General features: G+C 44.8%; 1 protein-coding gene across 1 annotated transcript in view; it reads right to left on the bottom strand.

Annotated features, from left to right (window-relative positions):
• Positions 1-25,419, bottom strand: part of il1rapl2 (interleukin 1 receptor accessory protein-like 2) — a 343,193-nt gene extending 317,774 nt beyond the window's left edge. Inside the window, exons 1-3 of the mRNA XM_056277780.1 lie at positions 25,392-25,419; positions 24,753-24,922; positions 18,692-18,795 (exon numbers count right to left, since the gene is read on the bottom strand). Of these exons, the coding sequence (XP_056133755.1) occupies positions 18,692-18,795; positions 24,753-24,922; positions 25,392-25,419 (302 nt within the window). The remainder of the gene's footprint in view (positions 1-18,691; positions 18,796-24,752; positions 24,923-25,391) is intronic.
• Positions 25,420-25,887: the final 468 nt, after the last annotated feature.

Raw genomic sequence — 25,887 nt, 5'->3', positions numbered from 1 at the left:
CAGACCACTACTCCGGGGCAACTTTAAAGCCCCTTGAACACCAAAGCTCCAAAGCCGAGGCTTATTATTTCAAAAGACCAGCGACAGTGGCACGCACTTGCAAAAGGTGGCGCATGTTGGCACAAGGCTACACACGCTGGCGCTGGCTGGCAGAGCCTGTGGTAGAGCGACCCTGACTTAATGGCTGCCAAGTCACAGAGGACTGCCAAAATCCTCTCTCTCCCTCTGTCTCTGTCCTTTATGTCGCTCTCCCCCGGTCTTTCATCACTCTATTTTGCTCTCTGCAGCGCTTTCTCTTTCCTCTTTCTATCTGTGCCGTGTTCGCGCTTTGCCTGCACCCTTTCCTCCGCTTTCATTCTCCTCTGTGTCTCTCTGCCACTCCAAGAGAAAGGTTAGACACTTGGCTGGCATTAGACATATACCCCGATGACACTGTGCTGTGCGTGTGTGTAGACGAACCAACATTCATACGGAGTGATTGTTAAACGTTTTTACTTGTATGTATTTAAATGCGTGTCTGTTGAGAGAATTTGTCCTCCAAAGTAAACCGGGACACTTGGTTCAGTTTGTTGGAAACCCCGCCGGGACGTGACTGACGACTGGGGAAGGATGGGAGAGGGTTTGAGAGGCAGGGGAAGTACGAGGGAAAGGATGAGAGAAGGCACAACGAGCAGGCAGTAACCTGGGAGAGAGGGATGGCGTCTGATGTCGGCGGGCGCTCCTGCATCCGGAGGCGATGCATCGGTCTTTGCTCTGTACTTTTTTACCTTCCAGGGTGAGCAAGGTAGTGGGAGTATCCATCTCCTTATTCGTCACATCCTGGTCTTTATCAACGCTCCCTTTGCATTTTCCTACAGGAAAGATCCCATCTCCTTCCGTCTCTTGATTGTCTTGCCGAAATGTGGGTTATTCTGGTTAATTCAGGTGCGTGCAGTGTTTTAAACATGTTTCTCCAATTCTCTGATAGTCACTTTAGCCCTGGTTGTAGCCTGTGCTGTGTCCTTCTGGCAGAATAGTCAAACATTTGTTCCCCCCCCCCCCCGATATTGTTTTGGAGATTCAACTGTCTTTTATCAACTTCAGGATCTAGAGTTTGAAAATCTGATATATGAGATGTTTCAGACAGAAATTCCTCATCTCTTCTTTCCAACTCGCACTCTATTTCTGACTCGATGATTCCTCTGCAGCCACGGCCAACGACCTGCTGCTGTTCTCTCCTCACTCCCACACCTCCACCTGTAGTGCTGCTCATCCTCTCCACTTCCAGCCGTATGGCCTTATGGTATCTTTACATGCCAATGGAGTGAATCAGCCTCTTGGCCACCCGATAGCACATCACTCAACATTCAAGAACCTGTCTGGATGAATGTGTCGCTCACTGGTCTGTCGCTGGTTTCTGCCCGTGGTTTCAGCTGAGCAAACACGGTGGACGTATACCTGCACGCAATGTCTTATTTCACCAAAACAGCCTGACAAAACCATTTTCTGATTATATATGAGGCAAGACATAAACCAAACAGTTGCTGAATTTTGCTTCACTTCAGTTCTGTTATGCCTTGTTTGCATATTTGGAACACACATACCCAATTTAATTGGCTGCTGCCCGCAGAAACTCGCTATTCATTTGCATAAAGTTGAGAAATTCTCCACATAGTTGCTCAGATACCCCACTCAGTACGTACCCACACACTTACATGCTGCCTCGCCCAGACTACCGGCATGCACTCAGGGAGAGGGAGAGAGAGAGACAGAGAGACAAGACAGAGTGAGACAGGGTGAGACAAAGCAAAAAGCGAGAGAGAGAGTGAGAGAGCGAGAGTGAATGAGAGAAAGAGCAAGAGAGAGAGAGAACGAGACAGAGAGAGACAGAGCAAGAGAGAGAGAGCGAGTGAGAGAAAGTGAGAGAAAGAAAGAGAGAGCGAGCGAGTGAAAGCGAGACAGAGAGAGAGCGGGAGACAGAGAGAGAGCGAGAGACAGAGAGAGTGAATGAGAGAAAGAGCAAGAGAGAGAGAGAGAGACAGAGAGTGAGATAGCAAGAGAGAGTGAAAGCGAGACAGAAAGAGAGCGAGAGACAGAGAAAGAGAGAGAGACAGAGAGAGAGTGAGAGTGAATGAGAGAAAGAGCAAGAGAGAGAGAGAGAACGAGACAGAGAGAGACAGAGCAAGAGAGAGAGCGCGAGTGAGAGAAAGTGAGAGAAACAAAGAGAGAGCGAGCGAGAACAAGTGAGAGAGAGAGAGACAGAGAGTGAGATGGCGAGAGCGAGTGAAAGCGAGACAGAGAGAGAGAGCGGGAGACAAAGAGAGGGAGAAGATAAATACAGATCAGAAAGAGGTCTTCAATGTAACTTTATTAACAGCTGCTGAAGGGCGAAGGTCTTCGCGGTGTACTGCATGAGACAGAGGGATAATAGTTGGGGGCCCCCAATGATCCAACATTATGATTCAGTATTACATAATGATCCACTATTACATACACGCCAAACAGGAGTGGGGCCACCGACGCTGGCGGTTTGCTGCTTCACAACAGTAATAAAGATGCTCGTCCTGCAAACTGTTCCGCTAACTTGTCATTCCTACGTTTGCATTTAGTTTGTCTGCGAATCAGCCAACAAAACAGCCTGCCAGTCATGTACCAACCCACCAGAGAGCCGACACAGCCAGTCTGCCAGTCAGTTATCCAGGAAGACAACGTGTGTGACGTGTGGAGAGTCAACTATTCTCTCTTAACCCGCTTCATTGTTTTGTTCATCTATTTCTCATATCTCACAGACTCTTCTGTTTCCCCCTTCCCTCTTTTCCTGTCTCCTCCTTTTTGTACTTATTCTGGATCTAGGTCTAGTTTCACACACGCACACGCACACACACACGTATACACAATCCCTCCCGTCTCTCTCTCCTCACTCTCGCTTCTCGCTCTCTCTCCCCTCTCTCTCTCCTCACTCGCTCTCTCCTCGCTCTCCCCTCCGTCTCTCTCTCTCCTCGCTCTCTCCTCCGTCTCTCTCTCTCCTAGCTCTCCCCTCCGTCTCTCTCTCTCCTAGCTCTCCCCTCCGTCTCTCTCTCTCCTAGCTCTCTCTCCTCACTCGCTCTCTCCTCTCTCTCTCTCTCGGGTCTGTCTCCTCTATCTCTCTCTCTCCTTGCTCGCTCTCTTCTCTCTCGGGTCTCTCTCCTCACTCTCTCTCGGGTCTCTCTCCCTCTTTCTCCTCGCTCTCTCCTCCGTCTCTCTCTCCTCGTTCGCTCTCTCCTCTCTCGTGTCTCTCTCGTGTCTCTCTCCCTCTCTCTCCTCACTCGCTCTCTCTCTAAAAGATTGGTAGAGTACTGCAGGGTAGAGTCAGTAGCTTATTGTTCAGTCAGCATTACACATCTAAAAGTAAACTGAGATCTCTCACTGTGTGTACCCATTTCCTCTAAGTGGATGTGTGTGTGTGTGTGTGTGTGTGTGTGTGTGTGTGTGTGTGTGTGTGTGTGTGTGTGTGTGTGTGTGTGTGTGTGTGTGTGTGTGCGACAGTGGTATGTGTAGAGGGATGTGGCTGGTCACAGCGTGTCCTCTCCACCTACTGAGGCCCTCATACCTGCAGGGAAAATTGATTATTTTCTCCATCCCCCCCATCCTCTCACCCCTTTATTTGTGCTAACTCCATACCCCACTCTATCTACACCCTTCCCTCTCACTCCCTCTCTCCACTCCTTCAATTGTCTTTTCTATCAACCGTTTCCATCGTCGTTTTCTTTCTTCTTCTTTTTTTGTGCTTTTTCTCCCTTGCCAACCCTTTTCTGCGATTCTTCCATTTCTCCGTGTGAATCGTCTCATCCCTCTAATTGTTATTCCGTCTCCATCACCTTGTTTCCTTCACTCTCTCCGTTTCTAGTTCTGTCCTCCATCCCTCCCATCAGCCTTCTCTCTTTCTCCCGTCTCTCTCTCTCTCCCATGTCTTAGACAGCGCCATTCTTCACGTATTGTAGTTGTTCATGTTGTTAATGATCCAGCTAATAGACAGAGTCAACCTTTTTCCTTCTCCTTCTACTACACCCCCAGCGGGCTGGCGTCTACTGCCACCATTTTAACTCCCCTCAGATAAAAATACATGTGGGAAATGGCCACCACAGAGGATGAGACGGCTATGCAGAGAAAGAGAGGGAGCGAGACAAGGTGATAGAAACAGACAAAGAATGAGGAGGCCGGGCTACCAAGAAAAGCCTGCTGCTTTCCCCTTGACCCCCTCTGTCACGGCTAGATAATTCAACAGAGACGATAAAGACATCTCATCGCACATCCACATCTATCACCGCTGACAAGCATATGGCAGGGATGGATGAAGGGATGGATGGATGGATGGGCAGGTGGAAGGGTGGACACAGATGAATGGTGAGAGGGAGAAATGAAGGGGGAATGGACTGAAAGTTAGACATACAGTGGAAGAGATCAGAGACGCACGCAAGTAGTTCCAAGATCGATCTGAACTTAACGGGCCAGCTCCCTGATCCGACGACAGACAGACTGGGCAGAGAAGCCCCGTTTACCCCTGGCAGTACCGTGTGACCCGCATCTGGACACCCTATCTGGATAACGAACGAGCCGATCTCATTCACAACCTGGGATTTAGATGCATTGTTGCGGTCCAGAATGGGTCTAAGCTGGGATCAGATCTTCACTTCTCCTGTGTGCAGGAGGATGCAGGGGCGGTGTTTCAGCAAACGCCAGGGCACGGCAATGTCATATGAGGTCAAGCACCTGCTATGCAGGTCCAACTGTTTTAACAGGCTTATAGTTCTCCCTCACATTCACACACGACCGGGATCTCCCTCCTACCTAAAACGACCATGGGCGGTCAAAATGACCGCCAGTTTTTAAACTCTATATCCTGTCACGATAAATACCCAAATGAGATATTAGTGCATTGTATATGTCAGTATGTCTGTTAGGAAATGACTGACACCAGAATCAACATTTTAACAACTATAGTACTATTTTTTAACAATTTAAGCTTCAGTGAGACATGGTCGAACTTGAATAGCAAAATTGAAAAAGTGAAAATATTACCTGAAAAACAAAACGGAAAACACATACAGCTAATGTAACGAACGTAACGTGGCCTATAAAACGTGAAATGTAAAAATAAAGAACTGAAAATAAATATTGAAACGGTCCCAAACAACGACCGGAACTTAAAAACTTCTAGAACGACCGTGGGCTGTCAAAATGACCGCTCATGGTTTTTAAACTCTATATTCTGTCAAGATAAATACCCAGTTGAGATATTAATGCATTACATGTGTTAGTATGTCTCTTAAGAAACAACTGACACCAAAATTAACATCTTTAACACTATTTTTCAAACCATTTAAAATGGCCGCTGTCCAACGCTGTAAACACCGCAACGCCTCGGTGGTGGTCATGGTGCGTCTGTAACGGCGTCTGTACCGCAGACATGTTGAACATAATCAAAAATCAAGTTTAGACTATTACTCTCCACTGGAGGACGCTAGTGTGTTTCTAGGACAGAGCGATGAACTTCACGAAGGAAATGACGTGACCAACACACGTCATAAACAGTGACATCACGCGCACGATCACGCGCAAAACTACAAGCCGTCATTTTGACCGCTCGTGGTCGTTTTAGGTAGATCTTATCATAGCTTTTTCTTTTGTGCAATTGATCTAAAACTCATTTAAATGCAAATATATGCAATTTTAGGCATTCAGGGAGCGGCAGGTCTGTATCGCCCCCCCCCACAAAGTTATGAAACTCTGAAAATCCAAATTGGTCAAAATGACCGCCTTCTTCGTTCTAGTGTTTGCATGTACTGCATGACTTTGGCACACATTTCAGCACCATGGACAGAGAGCAGGGGTCTAATTATTAATTAAACCCACAAATGACTAGTCGTTTGTTTGACCATCACAGAAAATAAAGAAATGTGTTGAGTTACATCCCAATTTCTAGTAGGTAATGAAATGGAGATCAAAACGCAGCAAAACAAAAGGCAAATTTGGCACAAAATAGATGAATATACATATAGTAGTTTAAAAGTACTAAGGCCCAACCATGTAGGCCGATCACGGATCTGTACAGGCTGCCGGGCAGTCATTTAAAGCGTTGGGCAGGATGCTTTCAGAACACACTGTCGAAAATCATGCAGGAACGAGAAGGTCGTCGACAGAAAAAGCCCTGTCCACAATGTAAAAATATTTCTGCACATTTCATGTACATTGAATAATATTATATAGGGACGCCTCCACAAGTATTAACCAGAGAAAATCCATGGTTGACAAACGTGAGCTTTTACGATTCCTTATGACAACACCATGTGAGTAATTCGGTCCATGTGAGCCTAACGTTGATACACCCTCCTCTCTTGAGCGTCTAGCAGTGATTATAGCCTAACTATCGAGACTCTAAGCACCTGAAGACAAATCTATTTTTCTTTTTTTTGTACACCATGCAGATCATAAACCCTTGAATATAATCAGAATCAAAATCAGAATCATGTTTACTGGCCACGTAGGTTTACACATACATGGAATTTGTCTCCGGTTTCGTGGCTTTCTCGGTGTACTTATCATATAATAACAGCACTACAACACAACTCAGACATATGCACAAGGATTGACTTGTACAGGTGAAATAAGAGGTGATAAAGTGCAATGGTGCGGAGAATACATCAGAGATGCTGAAAGAGATGTTAGCAGGTTACTTACATACATGCCTGAGGAAGATGGACATGACAGAGTATACCTGTACATGTACAATGTATAGTACAGTATAGTATATACAGTATGGTATATACATCGACCTCCGATCTATATGCAGACTCATCACCGTCCTGAATAAGGCCAATGATGGTTGTATCATCCGCAAACTTAAGGAGTTTTAACAGACGGGTCACCTGATGTGCAGTCATTTGTGTAGAGGGAGAAGAGTAGAGGGGAGAGCACACATCCCTGGGTGGCGCCAGTCTTGATTGTCCGGGTGCTGGATGTGATTTTCCCCCAGCCTCACCAGCTGTCTCCTGTCTGCCAGGAAGTTTTTAATCCCCTGGCAGATGGGGGCTGGTACAGTGAGCCGCCTGAGTCGGGTGAGTTTGGAGTGGAGGATATCTGGGATGATGGTTGTTGAATGCTGAGCAGAAGTCTACAAACAGGACCTGTGCGTTTTTTGCCTGGGGAGTCAAGGTGTTGGAAGATGTAGTGACTGACATCACCCACTGACCTGTTTGTTTGGTAGGCAAACTGCAGGGGGGGTCGAGCAGGGGGCCTGTGATTTCCTTGATACGGGGTTTCTTGGGGACTGGGATGATATTGGAGTTCTTGAAGCAGGAGGGGAGTTCACACAGCTCCAGTGATCTGTTTGACGATCAGTATGAAAATGGGGGGCCAGCTGGTCAGCACACACTTTAGGTAAGAGGGTGACACGCTATCCGGGCCCGGTGCCTTCCTGGTCTTCTGTCCCCGGAAGAGCTGGCGCACGTCCTCAACAAAGATCCTGAGTGTGGGTGGGGGTTTGGTGGGAAGGGGTTAGGGGCTGGCAGGGAGTGTAGTTGGTTGTGTGTTTTGGCTGGAGAGAGTGAGGGGTGTGAAAGTTTGCTTTTCAAACCTGCAGGAAAACCCATTTAGGTCGCCAGCCAGTTGATGGTTCCCTGCAGTGTGTGTGTGGGGGGTCTCCTGTAGTTGGTAATGTCTTTCAAACCGCTCCAGACTGATTATGGGTCGTTGGCAGGAAATCTTTTTTTTTTAAATCTTTTCAAAGTAGCACCTTTTTGCCACTCTGATCTCCTTTGTGAGTGCATTTCTGGCTTTGTTATACCGGATCCTGTCTCAAGTCCTGTAGGCATCCTCTGTGGCCTAATGAAGCTGCCTAAGTTTTGCTGTGAACCAGGGCTTATTGTTTAAGGTACAGAAGGTTTTGGTGGGTACACACATGTCCTCACAAAAGCGGATGTAAGATGTCACAGTGTCACTAAGTTCATCCAGGTCTGTAGATGCAGCCTCAAACACGCTCCAGTCAGTGCAGTCGAGGCCGGCCTGGAGCTCCACTTCTGACTCTTTGGTCCATTTCCTCACAGTTTTAACCACAGGCTTTGCAGATTTTAGTTTCTGCCTGTAGGTTGGATTAAGATGAATCAGACAGTGATCAGAGAGGCCCGGGGCTGCACAGGGGACAGAGAGGTAGGCGTCCTTTAATATTGTGTAGCAATGAGCCAGAGTGTTTTTGTCTCTGGTGAGACATTTAACATGCTGTCTGTATTTTGGCAGTTTGTGGCTGAGGTTATTGCTGTTAAAATACCCAAGGATGAGAAGGAAGCCTGGATATTTGCACTGCATGTTTGTAATTTGATCAGCCAGGTGTTTAAACGCCTCTTTAGCACAGGCCTGGGGTGGGATATAGACACCGACCAGAATGCATGATGAAAATTCCCGGGGTGAACAGAATGGTTTAGTCAGTAAAAGTTCTCTAAGTGAGGGCTGCCTGATTTCTTCAACCTTCATTTATGTAGAAGCAAATGCCGTCACCACCCTGCTTTTTTTTACAGATAACTTCGTACCGCGGTCCGCCGGAAGGAATGGAAATGCAGCAGATGAGGTGTACTGTCCGCGACATGCTCACTAAGCCAGGTTTCAGTGAGACACAGGGAAGCAGATCTGGAAAAGTCCAACCCCCCCCCCCCTCCGTTTAGGAGTTGCAGCTCGTTCATCTTGTTGGAGTAGAGGCTAGTTCCCATCGAGGCAGAGAACGGAAATGGAGTAGAGAACGGTCAACTGAGCATGCGCGAAATGCCTCTACCATGCCTCCAAACGGGACTCTCTAAAAACACGGCATTTCGCCCGGATGGGCGTGGTTTGTGTTGGACGTAGCCGTGCACGACTCAAGAGAGCTGTGCCCGAACTCCACGAACCCCTACAGGAGTATGAACGTCAGTGTCAACCACCATATCGAGGAGTTGTTCGCGATGGAGGGTGAGTGGCATTTCTACAGTCTGTGATGATAGTATATTTTTATTTCTACAAATGACTTACTATTACTGCCTCACTATTACTATTGTGAGAAATATTGTGTTGCAAAGACACTTTGTGTGGTTTATTCCAGCGTAAATACAACTATGCCTTATAGAAGTACCGCACCTATTTAGACTTGAGTGTTATTGGGGACTCAAAACTTAATGCTACTAGCTAGCAATCCCATTGATTCTCTATGGGTAAGTGGTTAGCTTACACCGAGCTAAAAAAAAATTCGATCTCTTAATCTTTAACTTAACCCATCAATCTACATGCCTGTTGTTTTTTTAATGATTTATTGAGGTAAATTATCCGTTTAGGATTCAAAAACATCAATTAAGCAGCGTAAAATGCTATAGATTGTCTCTCAATTTCATCTCTCCAGCAACACGGCGGTGCCGCCATCTTGGTTTGAATTTTCTGATCCGCGAATCGTGCACGGCACGTCCAACACAAACCACGCCCACCCGGGCGAAATGCCGCGTTTTTAGAGAGTCCCGCCTCCGCACGCCCCGCGTAGCATCCAGGCGCTAGCATTCCAGGAAGACCCGCCCCTACTCTGCGTCTGATTAGCCAACGTTAACCCTAACCCCGCCCTAACCCTAACCTCAACCTACCCAAACAACGGAGGCAACGAGTACTTGTGCATGCTCAGTTGACCGTTCTCTGCATCGACGGGAACTAGCCTCTACCGTCTTGTTGGCCAGGGAGCGGACACTTGCCGCTTGACGGGAGCTCGGCTCTAGATCCCCACCGTCGCAGTTTAACGAGCGCTCCAGCTCGCTTCCCCGTTCGGCGTCTTCGTCGTAGTCCGCACAGGACTACACAGATCAAGACCTCGGCAAGACTTTCGTTAAATGTTCAGTTAAAGTCGGTAAAAAACAAAAACGTCTGTTCAGTTTGTCCAGTAGACAGGCGGAGACTTTAAAGTTCTTCCCCGCTGTGTGTGATCAGTAAGTGGGTAAACAAACGCGCAACAGAAAAGGTACGAGAGAGAGCGCAGAACCGAGGCTACCGTCCACGGCGCCATCTTGATGACGTTTGTAAACGATTCACTTGGAAGCGGTTGAGAAATGGAAACGTTGCGGCGCTTTTTATCCAGAAAAACTGCAAATCCCTGTTCATTTGTATTTGATTCCGCACCAGTCTTGCCCGGTCCAATATGGCGGACGCGCTGAGGTAACGCAGCCAGTAGGTCGAAGTGACCAAAGCGAATTCTAAGCGAACTATTGAAAATTCGCAACAAGAAAAGGCGAATTTGGCGCGCTGATGCGCGCTGCCATTAACTGGTTTGTAGCGAATCGATTAGGCGTCGTTACGCCAGAAGATGGCGGTATACGCTCTTCATCGGCGGTCACTCGGGTTCGAGTATGACTGTCCTCCTTCTTGGTCCTTGTGGGTCTTCAGGTGGGCGAAGAGGCCGGGGTGGGCGGTGGTAGTCGTGGGATTGGTTTGGGCCTTTTTGGTGGAAACTCCTCCTTTCTGAGTTCTGCGCTTGTCTTCTGCAGCACTTCGGAGATCATGTCCAGCTCCTTCCCGGACACGTTTTCTCCAGGTCGCCCTGTTGGTTGCTGTGTCCTCCCAGGTCTTAGGGTCTTATGTGGCATTTTTTGATGTTCGCTTGGATGTTATCCTTATACCTTTTCTTTTGACCACCCGGGGCGCGTTGTCCTGTGAGAAGCTGGGAGTATAGGACTTGTTTTGGAAGGCGAGAGTCAGGCATACGGATGACATGGCCAGTCCATCTGAGCTGGTGTTGGGGCGATGGTGGCAGTGATAGCGGGAATGTTAGCCTCCTCCAGGACGCTGGCATTGGTGTGTCTATCTTCCCAGGTGATCTTGAGGATCTTTCGGAGGCACCTCTGATGATGTGCCTCTAGTGCCTTCAGGTGCCTGCTGTATGTGGTCCAGGATTCTGATCCATACAGTAGGGCGGGCAACACTACCGCTTTGTAGACCAGAATTTTCGTTCTGGCCTGGAGGTCGCGGTTTTCAAAGACCCTTATCCTCAGTCTTGAGAAAACCCCACTGGCACAGCTGAGGCGGTGGTGTATTTCCTCATCAATATTAGCTTTGGATGACAGGAGGCTTCCGAGGTATGTAAGGTGGTCCACACTTTCCAGTCTGGTTTTGTCAACATAGATAGTTGGGGGTGGAGCAGGGTTATTTGTGTTGGGTGGTGGCTGGTAGAGGATCTGGGTCTTTTTTAAGTTAAGGGCCAGACCAAGCTGCCTGTATGGCAAAAGCATTCAGAATGCAGCGTATACGTTACGCATGGCTATAACAGGAAGAAGAAGAAGAAGTAAGAAGAGAATTTGCTCCATTTCCTCGAAAAAACTGACATTGTATTTTGTTTCTCCCACCAGCGCCACTTCCGAGACATCTCTCGTCCATCGGGCACGTACTGCTGCTCCGGCCTTTTCCATTTAGTACGCAAAACCTTCCAGGGCCTGCCAACTCCTCTGGCGAGCGTTTCGTGGTGTAATTCCTGGTAGATTGTTGCATTACGCTGCTGTTTTCCATCTAAAATTGAAGTTGTATTTTTCGCATGGACGAGAGCGAGGAATAGCTTGGTCTCCTCGTCGGTCCAGACGCTCCTGTTAGGCAGCCATGTTTTCGCGCGTGTGAACAACAGGAAGAAGCCTACAGCGGAAACAGCTGGTCGCGCAATTCGCTACGTCCGCATTAATTCGGCAAAAGTGTTTCCATTTTGCGCGTCAACTCTGTTTCGAATCGGGCTAAATCCACCTCAAGCCAGCGTAGTAACCTTGATGCGACTTAGAGCAATCCGCTCCAAGTTAAGTCGACTTTTGGCGTTTCCATAAACTTTTTTGGTAACACTTTAGTATGGGGAACATATTCTAAGAAAAAACTTAATTACTAGTGAATTAGTGATGATCAAGATGTCACTTTAGTATGGTGAACACATTCTAAGTAACAAAAACTTAATTTACAGTAATTTAACACTATGAACACTTGTAGTTTTGTGTTTTGTTATGTAAGAACAGACCATATTCATTAAGTGTTGGTAAGGGAGAATAACTCTTCTTGTGGTACTACCACCTTATAAAGTCCATACTAAGCAAAGCATATTGAGATGGTACTACTAATAAGCAATAATTCTGAGGTTATAGAGGGAAAACTCATAGTTAATGGCTTACTGGTTGTATAATAAGGCCATGCAGAATAAGGCATTAATGAGTACGTAATAATGACCAATTAAGAGCCAATATGTTGCTAATTTGCATGCTAATAAGCACCTAATTAATGGTGACTATGTTCCCCATACTAAAGTGTTACCACTTTTTTAATGCGATACATCCTAAATGCGCATTAAAACCCTTTATGGGAACACAACTTATGTCGACATGTGTAATGCACATGCCAATACGTAACACGGTCACAAATACACACATGCAAACAATCAAAACGTGCAATATTAATAGGCTACGTATTTTTATTTACCCAGGGTATATTTGTTTAGCAGAAATGATCAATTTTAAAGTAATACAAGTGAAATTAGTTTCTTGTTTTTATTTCATTTAAAAAGAAAAAGACTGATTCCAAGGCATGACAGCTGCCATACCTTGCCATATGCAATGGATGCCTATGGGTGGGTGGCAGGAAGTCAGTGGATATTTTAAAAATAAACATGACGGGTGTAGACTCAGAGTTTCCTTCCAAGAAATGTGATGTGAACGTGTAATGTTGGCAGTGACATAAGACACGCTCTTATATAACCCTCACGTGTTATGAGGAAAATGGTTAAACTAGCTTCACAAACAACAATATCCTCTATTAAACAAAACCCTGCATAGATATCACTTTTAAAGTTTCCTTTACTTTAATTTTGTTAAATTGAACACATTTTCATGCTAGTCACCACACAATGCGATTCCATGGTATCACACAACACGTGCAGCAATTCCAAAAATGTATTTTACGCATTAGAGGGACTGGTATATATGGAGTTGGACTGATGAGATGCAGCCGGTGCAGTGCAGGGCAGATAGGCCTAATTGAAATCAGCATTCAGACGCGTGGGTCAGGTGAAGAGGTAGGCATGGCCCTGGCTGGTGCCTTACAATATTTTGTTAGACCAACCATAACACATTGAGATAGGATGTTTCCCCCCCCCCCTCAAATACTACACACATATGGCAATGCATGCCCTGTCTGCAGCTATATGTCTCCCTTGTCCATAGAGTAACATGATCCAGTTGAGCGCGCCCCACTAGTGTAGAAAGGTCTGTCACTTGACACTATGTATGTCTCGGTGTGGGTGTGCGTGTGTGTGTGTGTGTGCGCGTCTGTGTTAATAACATACTGAGACAATGAGAAACACCAAGCACTAATTAGGCTGTCACACCACAACAGTGAGAGAGGCGAGAGAGAGAGCGAGAAAGAGAGTGAGAGAGCGAGAGTGAGAGAGCGAGCGAGAAGGAGAGACCTTATTAAGGAGAAAGGTGTCAAGTTCTGACAAAAAAGGGAATGAGAGCCTAGGAGGAAAGCTGAGCAGAAAAGAAAACGGGAGGAAGAGGATGATTTGGAGAGGACATGATGATTGTTTAGAAAAAAAAAGAGGAGACAGCAGAAGAATAACCGGAGGAGATAGCGGAGGGCTTGGAGGCAGCACAGAAGGAAGGGGAAATGGAAGAGGCAGAAAAGTGTAACAGAGATATTGGGAAAGAGGAAGGAGATAAGTTGAAGGAAGCAGAAGATGAAGACGAGAGGGAGGAGTGGGAGAAGAAAAGGACCAAAGAGGAAACTGGAAATGAAGAACCAGAATGAGGAAAAGTGGGGCAATAAGATGGAGTAAAGAGAAGAAAAAAATGGATAAGTGAGAAGAGAAGCAAACATAATAGTTGGAGGAGAAGTAATAGAGAAGCACCATTAAGCTACGATGGAATATCCAGATGTTCCCTTGGGTTGGCTGGAACTTCAATCATGTAAAAATTTTTATTATGTCATGGCCACGCTTAACTAAAGGACTAAATGCACATTTCCACCTTGTTTAAACAAAATAAAATCACTCCAGTAAATACATCAGCTTCAGGAGCGGTCACATTACCATTGCTGAAAATGAAAAAATGTAGTTTCTTGCAGCAAATATGGACATAGTCAGATGTGATATCATACTGGGAGGGAAGCTAAAAGCTAATCAGCTAGCTATATACATAGCTGCTAACACTTAGAATAGCAACGAAATAACAGTGTAATGATACGATATGTACACTGATCAGCCAAAACATTAAAACCACCTGCCTAATAATGTGGAGGTCCCCCTCGTGCCGCCAAAACAGCTCTGACCCATCAAGGCGTGTACTCCAAAATACCTCTGAAGGTGTCCTCTGGTTTCTGGAACCAAGACATTAGCAGTAGATCCTTTAAGTCCTGGAAGCTGCAAGGTGGGGCTTTCATGGTTCGGACTAGTTTTTCCAGCACATCCCACGGATGCTTGATCGGATTGAGATCTGGGGAATTTGAAGGGCAAGGCAACACCTTGAACTCTTTGTCATGTCCCTCAAACCGTTCTTGAACAATTTTTGCTGTGGTGGCAGGGCGAATTATCCTGGCAGCACAGTGGCCCAGTGTTTAGTGGTGTTGCCTCACAGCAAGAAGGTCCTGGGTTCAAACCCCAGGCCATCCCAGGTCCTTCCTGTTTGGAGTTTGCATGTTTTCCCTGTGTCTACATGGGTTTCTTCCGGATGCTCCAGTTTCCTCCCACCATCAAAGACATACGGGTTAGGGTTAATACTCCTGCCTGTGCCCCTGACCAAGGCAATAGAAGAAGAAAAAAAGAAAAAAAAAAACAACAAAAAACTGGAGTTGGTCCCAAGGCGCTGCAGCTGCCCACTGCTCCTATGCAATAGGATGGGCTCAATGCAGAAGACAAATTCGTTGTAAGAAACTACAATGACAAAACAAAGCGGCTTTCTATTCCTCTCTGAAAGAGGCCACTGCCATCATAATGGATTACATTTTTATAGTACTTTATCTAGACACCCAAAGTGCTTCACATTGAATGGGGTAAACTCACCTCAACCACCACCAATGTGTAGCACCGACCTGGGTGATTCATGGTAGCCATTTTGCACCAGAATGCTCACCACACATCAGCTTGAGGTGGAGAGGGAGGAATCAGTGAGCGAATTACACGGGGGATGATTAGGTGGCCAGATGGAGAGAGCCAGGTTGGGAATTTTGCCAGGACACTGCGGTACCGCCTACTCTTTGCAATAAGTGCCATGCGGTCTTTAAAGACCACAGTGAGTCGGGACCTCGGTTTAACGTCTCATCCGAAGGACAGCATCTCCTACAGCACGTCTCCCCCCCGTCACTGCAATGGGGCATTGGGATTTTTTGTTGTTGTTGTTGTTTTTATTATGACCTGAGTGAAGACTGACCCCTACTGGCCCACCAACACCACTTCCAGCAGCAACTCCATTTTCCTGGGAGGTCTTCTGTCCAAGTACTAGCCAAGCCCACACCTGCTTAGCTTCTGTCATTCGGCAGAGCCAGGGTACATGTTGGTATGGCTGCTGGGAATACCGTTGCCATGAAGGGGTGTACTTGGTCTGCAACAATGTTAAGGTAGATGGTACGTGTCAAGATTGCCCCCACATGAATGCCAGGACCCACGGTTTCCAGCAAAACATTGCCCAGAGCACCACACTGCCTCCGCCGGCTTGCCTCCTCCCCATAGTGCATCCTGGTGCCACCTCTTCCCCAGGTGAAAGACACACATGCACCTGGCTTGTCCACATGATGTAAAAGAAAACACGGTTCATCAGACCAGGCCACCTTCTCCCGTTGCTCCATGGCCCAGTTCTGATGCTCACGTGTCCATTTTAGGCACTTTCGGTGGTAGACAGGGGTCAGCATGGGCACTCTGACTGGTCTGCAGCTACGTAGCCCCATATGCAGCAAGCTGCCATGCACTGTGTGTCCTGACACCTGTCTATCATACACACCATCAACTTTTTCAGCAATTTGAGCTCTTCAGTGGGATCGGACCAGATGGGCTACCCTTCATTCCCCATGCACATAAATGAGCCTTGGGCACCCCCATGAACGTGTCGCTAGTCCACCAGTTGTCCTCCCTTGGACCAATCTTGGTAGGTACTGACCACTGCAAACCAGGAACACCCTATAAGACCTGTTGTTTTGGAGATGCTCTGACCCAGTTGTCTAGCCATCACTATTTGGCCCTTGTCAAAGTTGCTCAGATCCCATTTTTCCTGCTTCCCATATATTGACTTCAAGAAAAAAAAGTAGAGTGAAAAGCTTTTTTGAGATGGACATGGATCCTCTTTCTCACTCTCTCCATGCGTTTGAACTGAAGTCGTTGAAACACGCAAGTGTAGTGTGACCACCTCTTTATTCTACTGTGGCACATGGAGTTAAAAAAAAGCATTATAAAACCAGAAGGAAATGAGGAAGAAGGAATATTTTGTTGAGTCTGACAAATAAAGAAAAAAAAAGTAGTAGTATTTTACAGGTTTCAAGTACTTTTGTACCCACAATTTGACTGCAAGTAAATGAATACACAGACCTTATTGTGGACTACCAGGTGGCAGGCCTGGATCCACACACAAAGCATCTGGCCCATGCCCAAGTCAGTTGTTCCTCCCTGCCAGCATATCACTCACAAACACAGACAGACACAACACTCACAGGAATGTGTGGGACCCCGGCCAAATATTGTAGAGATACCAGCAGTCATATTTTAAACATTCAACTCAAAGTCCTGGCAGTATTTCACACAGGCAGCAAGGCGCTACACAACTACACACACACACACACGAAAACACACACACGAAAACACTGTCTAGATTAAACCAAGATTAAATGTTTTGTCATTCTCAAAAGAGAATACCTCACAGAAGAAATTACAAAAACGCCTGTCTGAAACCACAGTAATTTAGTTTTTGTCATATCTCTGAAAGTACAGAATCAAAACAAAATTAAGCATTTCATACTGAGATGGGCTGTCTAAGAAGACATCCATTATATAATAAATTATCTGCCCTTCAAAAAAACTGACACCTACTACTCGCGTGTCTTTCGTCTTTTTACACTGTTGTAGAAAGTTGATACCAGAGTTGGGAGGGTTACTTTATAAATGTACTAGAAGAACCCTGATACAATGTAGCGGTACCCCACTTCAAGTGGGGGGTGGAAAGGGGCTAAATGGCAAGTAGTAGACGATGGTCACCAAGCATATTTCACATACATGACATTGCATACACAATAACATTAAAGGGGGAGAGGGTCATATTTTCCAGGTTAAGGGGGGGGGGGTCCCAGAAAAAATTTTTAGGTGAAAAAATCAAAAATGCTCAGAATCATCTGAAATGCCGAGAAAAGTGTTTTTTAAGCCATTTTTCGAAAAATGCATATTTTGCATATTTATGCATAATTTTAATTTTCTGGGATTTTTCCCTTACTCTCTGGAACAATACCTACCACCTCCAAAAAGAATTACGATCATAAGTGCTTTAGTTTTCGGTCCCGCTATCTACACTAACACCACACACACACACACACACATACATTACGTTTTCAGCCAAGACCGTTGTCGTGTACATGTAGCTTTGGATGAGGGATGACACGTATCGGTCAATAAACGTTGTATCCAGATAAACTGATCAAACTTTCTTTGAGTAATAGAATACAGTTCCTTTTTTTTATCCTGACTATGTAACACCTGTTACTGTATTCCGTTACTCTCCAAGCCTGGACGACACACAACATTTCATGGCAGTATAAATGAGCTACTGGGGAAGAAAACTGGGATACAGGTAGATAAGTGTATTCATATGTCTGGCATCATCTCTACTTTTGGGATTAAAGAGAAAAAAAGAGAAACAAACCAACCCTTGGGCAATGCTGTCCATCAGGCGTGGCCAAAAAGATTCCCCTCCTTCTCTGCAATCAGTAAATTAAAATCTGTGTGCGTAAAGGAAAACTCTTATGCATGTATTTAGACTAAGGAGATTATCTACCACATCAGGGCCAGTATCTAAAACCGACCTTGCCCTCTGTGTTTAAGATGAAAGCTTCAAGCTATGGTGCGTTTGTCAAATGTTCCTTGACCTCCTCCTTGGAAGGGAACCAGTGCAGGGAGACTGTTATCTTCAGTCAGTCCATAGCCCACAGACACATACAAACAAAGTCAAATGCTAAAATGTACTCAAACACGTAAGATACACACTAATACAATATATGCACACCCACACAGTCTCATGGGTACTTACTAAAAGTCCATCACCTGAGGACACTCCAACTCTCAACACCACTCTGTTTGTATCATCTTCTCTTCCGCCTCCATTTACCACTTATTCCATCATCACAAAATGAAAAACGGGAGAATAAGATTACCTATATTGATCACAGGGGAGTAACTAGGTCAGCCAGCGTGTGCAGGTGACCGATGCACAATTTCTGCAGACGCCAAGAATAACTGCACTTATCCACAGTTATATCGATGGCTACTTGTTTACCAACTAATAATCTGTACATTCTTCTGTCCCTACATCCGAGTGTATCAAGAGCGAATGAATTCCCACTCCTCATGGAAATACAACCCCCAGCTACATCTTTATGTACTGGATATTTAGAACGTTACCATCAAGCTCAAACTCTCTCTCTCACAGACACACACACGTGTACACACACACACACACACACTGTTTACCTTAGAACACACGTGTAGAATCCATTGTCTTCAAGTTCAGCAGATCTGAACCAGATAGAGTCATCTTCTTTACTCAGCCTGTGGCCCGAGAATATTATTGGCTCCTATTAAAAGAAAAAAAAAATTACATGGGAAATCACAAAATGCTTTTAACAAAACATGGGCAAAGTGCATTTTCTAGACCACTGAATGACATAAATTGATTTTTATCTAGCAATACTGGGTAAAAATTAACAAAGAGCTTTCCCATAATTGTGGTACTTGGGACCACAATGTCATAAATGCAACTTCTGACCACATTATCTGGTCAGCAAAGAAGACCATCAGCTGCATGCTGCACACTCATCAGGACCCAGATAATTCCACCGGCAGGAGGCACATGTTCGATCATTGTTGACCTCACCATTGACCCTGTATATTATAGTGTACTATAGTATACTAATTTGATGATATTGTATCACATCTTATTTGGTTCATGAAAGCATCCTGCCAGCTAGATCTTTTGTAGGTGTAAATTTACGTTAACCTAGTTTGTACAGTGGTTTCTCATTTTGATTCTGACCGTGATTTGGATAAGTTATAGACATAATAATCATCATCATCATAATAATAACTTTATTTATATTGCACTTAAAACAATGTTACAAAGTGCTTTACAAAGGAATAAAAGCAGACAAGGCGAAAATAAGAGTAAGACCAAATAAGTAAGAGGAAAAATGAAAACAGTATAAATAAAAAAAAACAAATAGCCAACATTTGTAAAAGCTTTCATAAAAAGAAAAGTTATAAGATGATATTTAAAAGAAGCTAGACACTTGGTTTGTCTTAGTTTGACAGGAAGAGAGGTCCATAGTGTGGGGGCTCTAACAGCAAAAGCCTGATCACCCTTTGTAACAAACCCAGACTGGAATAACCTGCAGATGTAGATATGAACTGAGTAGAGTCCATGTCATGCATCTTGTTGTGGAACTGATCCAGCTAGTGGGTTTCCTACGTTACTGTGTTTTACAAGTTTAGAGCTGCGGTACCGGGGTGTGGTTTAGCCTCGGCTGTTAGCAGAGAGAGAGAGGGGGCGTGGGTCACGAGAGAGCAGGGGCAATAGTGGTTGATCAGTGACCAGTAGAGGTGGACAGTAACAAAATACATTTAGTTGAATACTTACTTAAGTACATTTTTTCGAGTATATTTACTTTGAGTATTAATATTGTTGTAAACTTGTGATTTTTTCTCCACTACATTTGAAAGTGAAATATTGTACTTTTGACTCCACTACATTTCTATGAAGGTACATTACATTTTACATTACATTAAAGTAATTTAGCCGACGCTTTTATCCAAAGTGACTTACAATAAGTGCATTTAACATAGGAAATCAGGAGAACTACTAGTCATCAGAGGTCATAAGTGCATCTAAACAAGCATCTAAGAGCAAAACCAGTGCTAAAGTAAAAGTGCAAGAAAGAGTTTTTTTTTAATTAGTGAATACAATAAGTGCTAAGAACAAGTAACAGGGTAGTAGTTCTTGAAGAGGTGAGTTTTCAACCTGCGGCAAAAGATGGACAGCGACTCCGCTGTCCTGACATCAGTGGGGAGTTCATTCCACCACTGTGGGGCCAGGACAGAGAAGAGCCGTGACCGGGTCGATCGGCAGCAAAGGCCTCTGAGCGACGGGGCAACCAGGCGTCCCGAGGCAGCAGAGTGAAGTGGTCGGGCGGGGGTGTAGGGCTTGACCATGGCCTGGAGATAGGAAGGAGCTGTTCCTTTCACTGCCCTGTAGGCTAGCACCAGTCTTAAACTGGATGCGAGCAGCTACTGGGAGCCAGTGTGGGGACATGAGAAGGGGAGTTGTGTGGGAGAACTTAGGGCGGTTGAACACCAGACGAGCTGCAGCTTTCTGAACAAGCTCCAGAGGTCTGATGGCCAACGCCGGGGCGCCAGCAAGGAGGGAGTTGCCGTAGTCCAGCCGGGAGATGACCAGAGCCTGGATGAGCACCTGTGCCGTCTCGTCGGTGAGGAATGGGCGACTCCTCCTGATGTTATAGAGGAGAAATCTGCAGGAGCAAGCAACCGATGCAATGTTTACAGCAAACGACAGTTGGTCATCAGGGATCACACCCAGATTCCTCACAGTCCGAGTTGGCGTCACCACGGTGTTGTCAATGCTGATGGCCAGGTCTCAGTGCTAGCAACCTTTCCCCAGGAGGAACATCAGCTCTGTCTTGTCCAGATTGAGCTTCAGGTTGTGTGTCACCATCCACTCCGAGATGCCAGTCAAGCACGCAACAATGCGTGTCTCTACTTGTGTGTCAGAGGGAGGAAAGGACAAGATCAGTTGGGTGTCATCGGCATAAGGTTCCCGTTACCCTGCGGTCACATCGGCAGCAACTTTATCGCTGTATGTCGCTGGCTGCGGCTAATCGCTGGCTGCAGCTAGTCACTGAGTCGCTGTTGCTGGCTGCGGCTAGTCGCTGTGTCGCTGGCTGCGGCTAGTCACTGGGTCGCTGTCGTTGGCTGCGGTTAATCGCTGGCTGCAGCTAGTCGTTGTGTCACTGTTGCTGGCTGCAGCCAGCTTGTGAGCGTTGCTAACGTAGTTTTGAGGAAGTGGGCTACAAATATATTGAATGGAAATGCATCAATTTTCTAAAAATCATGTATCTACTACTAAATATAAATATATTTTGTTTTATATTTATTTACATGTTATATTTACATCATCTTTGCTATATGCATTGTGCATATTTGTATTTTCTTAAAGGCAGGCCTATTAGTATATTGCTCAATATATCTGTGAACCCACAAATAAAGTGCATTCCCACTGAAAAATATGTTTTGGCAACAAAAGTTGGTAAGTGTTATTACTGTTGCAGATTAAGTCTGTTGTCTGTGATGTTATCTGTCATGATGTTCAGGTACACTGTAGTGAAGAGCACAGTTATGTTGAGGATTAGGGGCTAGGAGTCTGACATTACAGACACTATGACACATCTTTTCCAGGAGAAGTCTTGTACACGCTGGTTGAATACATTCAACCCTATGGGGGTGACTGGATATGATAGCGTCTCGTTTACACACTCTTCGCCAGAAACCGGTTTGACTCTTTTCACCCTCCTGATTGAAGAGTTCTGTCAAAATTGTGTATTATTTGTTCTGTCACATATGATGTTGACTAGCCATGACTGCCAGGTAGCTGTGGGCTACCTTCAACCAGACCTCGTGATTATCCAGTCTAGTGGATTCCTTTCAGTGACACACATCTCTGCAGGCTCGGCTGTGCACTTCAGCATTAATCTAACTCATCCCCAATGGGAGAGTTCTTTAGGACATCCTACCGCAGTATGACTACTATACTGAGAAATATAATATAGTATAATATAATATAGTAGGCACAGTGGTGCAGTGGTTAGCACGGTCGCCTCACAGCAAGAAGGTCCTGGGTTCGAGCCCCGGGGTAGTCCAGTCTTGGGGGTCATCCCGGGTCGTCCTCTGTGTGGAGTTGCATGTTCTCCCCGTGTCTGCGTGGGTTTCCTCCGGGGGCTCCGGTTTCCTCTCACAGTCCAAAGACATGTAGGTCAGGTGAATCAGCCGTACTAAATTACCCCTAGGTATGAATGTGTGTGTGTGATGGCCTGGTGGCCTGTCCAGGGTGTCTCCCCGCCTGCTGCCCAATGACTGTTGGGATAGGCTCCAGCATCTCCGCGACCCTGAGAGCAGGATAAGCAGTTTGGATAACGGATGGATGGAAATATGTTCTGGAGGGAAATTATTTTCCTATAAATAGTGTGATCTTGCTTAAAACACTACCATTTCACCGTGGACCGCAAAGTAGCATTCGCAGTCGCTGCTATCCAACAATGATGCCACAGGTGATTTTTATATGAACGGTTTAATTTTAGCTGATTTACTTATATATATATATATATATATATATATATATTTTTTTTTTTTTTTAAAGTCCTGCTCACAATCATTCACATAGGTTATGTACTGTTCATGAGGAATTTTAGCGAGCATCATTGACAACCGCTTAAATTTGCCATCCACTTGATTAAACCTCAGCACTCATCTCGGAGATCTGCCTCCATGCATCATTTTTTTTTATTTTTTATTTTTTTGTTGAATTAACGTCTCTGTAAATGGGCAGGGATGCATCGTACAGGACAGGAAAGCCAGCCACAGCTGCCATCAGTTTCTCCTCCATGTCGGCTATGGGAGCTAAAATGCTAACATATGAACTAAAGTTTGAGAAAACGTTTCACAGGGAAAGACTATAAGAGCCCCGCCCGCCTGCGTCTGCTGCCTGTGAAAGGCTTTGTAGTGCAGCTGGGTTGATCTTCAGCACAAGAAGGGGTAGAATTAATTCACACAACTTTGAAAACCAGCTTCTACTGAAGTTGAAGAAGAACTTCTTCACGTTTGACCAGACTGAGAACCGTCTCACCCGTCACCACCTGAGACCTGTGAGATGGATGGCACAGTAGAAGTCAGCCACAACAAACTATTGTGGCTGACAGCAGAAGTGTTACCTCAAATTCATAGTCTGAAAGTTTTGTTTGGTTGTGAATAAATACAATCTTTATTGAGTTTGGTTTTTTTGTCTCGATTAAAGCAGTGTTGCTGTTGGGCAGCTATAAAGCTAGAGGTGTGTAACTGGGATTTTGTTTTATGAAACTGTTTTATTGTTGTGTTAAATTAAGAAATGAAAACAACAATCCCTGTATTTTTGTCGATTCAATTGTGTTTCTTTTGGCATTTCTATAGGCTTTGTAGCATATTCTACAAGCTTTTTATTCTACAGGTTCTACAAGCAAGTCAGTGTCATTAGGTTCTGTAAATGCATTGTGGCAACAATACAACAAAGCACTGACATTAAAAATAAAATTTACATGTTTTGGTCATGCTCAAGCCTTCAGACTTTTTGGGACAAGGTCTTTGAATCCCTTAGTGACATGTATAATAAGACAATTGGTAGAGAGCGGTGCCACCATCCCATACAAGATGGCTTAAAGAGATTGTTTTACCTGAAGCTTGAAAAAAATCAAATTTACATTGAAGAGGAATGCAAATAAATTTGAAAGAGTCTGGAGGCCTTTTCTTACCTACTATGATAACCTAACCCAAACAACAGACTGGGATAGTTCATGACCTAATCATTTCTTGGTAGGAGCAGAACTGTAGCAGTCTAATTAAGAATTAGTTTAAAAAGATAAAAATGAGTGTATTTTTTAAATTATTAATTATTTCTATTTATTTATTTATTCTTTTCCCCTTGTCTGTGTTTATGTGAATGAGGTCATTGTATATCTGTCACATATTTATTTGTACTTGATGTCATTTCAGAGGATGTTGGGACATGTTAGGGAACAGGGGAGGGATGGGAATTATACTGGATTTATTTTATGATTGATTCTGTGATTTATAAAATGCAAAATCCAATAAATATAAGTTTAAAAAAAAATAAAAAATACTTTTGAATACTTAAATATTCTTAAAAGCAAATACTCCAGTACTTTAACTCAAATAAAAATTTGACTGAACAACTTTCACTTGTATTGGGATAATATTTGACCAGGAGTATCTATACTTTGACTCAAGTCATGGAGTTGTGCACTTTGTCCAACTCTGGCAATCAGCCTCAAGTGTACTCAAAGGACATGCTATGCTTTATATTCTGCAGTGAAGCTGGGTCCTGGTCTGACACACTGACACAACTAAGTGAGTGAACAAAGTGAACGTGACAGAAAAAGAAGACCAGACGTGACAGAGCAGGCTCCTGCAACGCTCAACACCGGCCTGTGCGAGCAAGAACATTGAGTACTGTAAACATTGTAAATGAAGTAATGCTGTGTTTTCACTAATCCATATCTGTCCTCCATCTCTAAATGCACTGGAGGGTTCAGATATGGAGGTTCACACATGTTTGGTGTGAACACACAGTTAAGCAAACAACCAAACTAACAACATCCTTTGCCTACTTGCGTACTACCAAACTACCCACCAGCTAACTAACTGGCTAAACTAGCTAGCCAACTGACAGACTGAAACATCTGCAAAAGTAACCCACCTCAGAATCCCCTTTGTTCTTGTACCAGATGAGGCGCAGCTTGGCATTGGTCGCCATGCTGTAGTTGGTTCTGATGTAGCTGTAGAACAAGGCACATTTGACCCGAACCGGCTCCCCGGCCAGAACATGATACCGCTTCAGATCCACAGACCAGTCTATGCAACCGTCAACTGTAATGAAGCAGAGGTACAAAAAAATGGCAAGGGGGTTAAAAAATAGTACTTTATTAAGTGTACTATGGATATACTTTGAATGCAAAACAGCATTCTGGAGAATAGGAAACTGTAAGACAGCAAAAGGAGGTTACAATTCACTTAGATGAGCAGGAAATATAAAAGCAGTGATGCTGAAAACAATTGATGTTAAACTCTCAACCTGTCTTTTGTTTCATGGGAAAACAATGTTTGTAAATCACAAAAGTCATATTATGAAAGGGAGTAAGTAGCAAGTACTCAAGCATATTAGGGCCACCATGAGAAAAAAAAATTCCAGAGAGAGGAAAATATATCTGTAATCGGGGTTGAGATTAGAGCCAACATTTCGACAATACAGTTCAACTTTTGAGATTTAAACTCAAAATGTAAAGAATAACATTGAAACTAAATATTGAGAACAAAGTCGATATTGAATTTCAAGTACAAAGTGAAAACATTGGTGATAAAGTCATAATTGAAGGTGCATTTGGTGGGAGCGTGCCTATGTTCCCTCAGCCCTATAGTTCCTCAACCCTATGTTCCCTCGGCCCTATGTTCCCTCAAACCTATGTGCCTTCATCCCTATCCTCCCTCAGCCCTATGTTCCCTCGGCCCTATATTGACTCATCTATATGTTCCCTCAGCCCTACATTCCCCCAGGCCCTACATTCCCTCAGCCCTACATTCCCCAAGCCCTACGTGCCCTCAGCCCTACGTTCCCTCAGCCCTACATTCCCCCAGCCCTATGTGCCCTCAGCCCTACGTTCACCCAGCCCTACGTTCCCTCAGCCTTACATTCCCCCAGCCCTATGTTCTCTCAGCCCCAAATTCCCTCAAACCGATGTTCCTTCAGCCCTACGTTCCCTCAAACCTATGGTCCCTTAGCCCTGTTTTCCCTCACCCAAACCCTAACCTCAATTTGAGAGGAACCATAGGGCTGG

This window comes from Lampris incognitus, chromosome 1, assembly GCF_029633865.1.
Source record: "Lampris incognitus isolate fLamInc1 chromosome 1, fLamInc1.hap2, whole genome shotgun sequence".
Taxonomy (NCBI): domain Eukaryota; kingdom Metazoa; phylum Chordata; class Actinopteri; order Lampriformes; family Lampridae; genus Lampris; species Lampris incognitus.
This window is presented reverse-complemented; position numbering and strand designations above follow the sequence as displayed.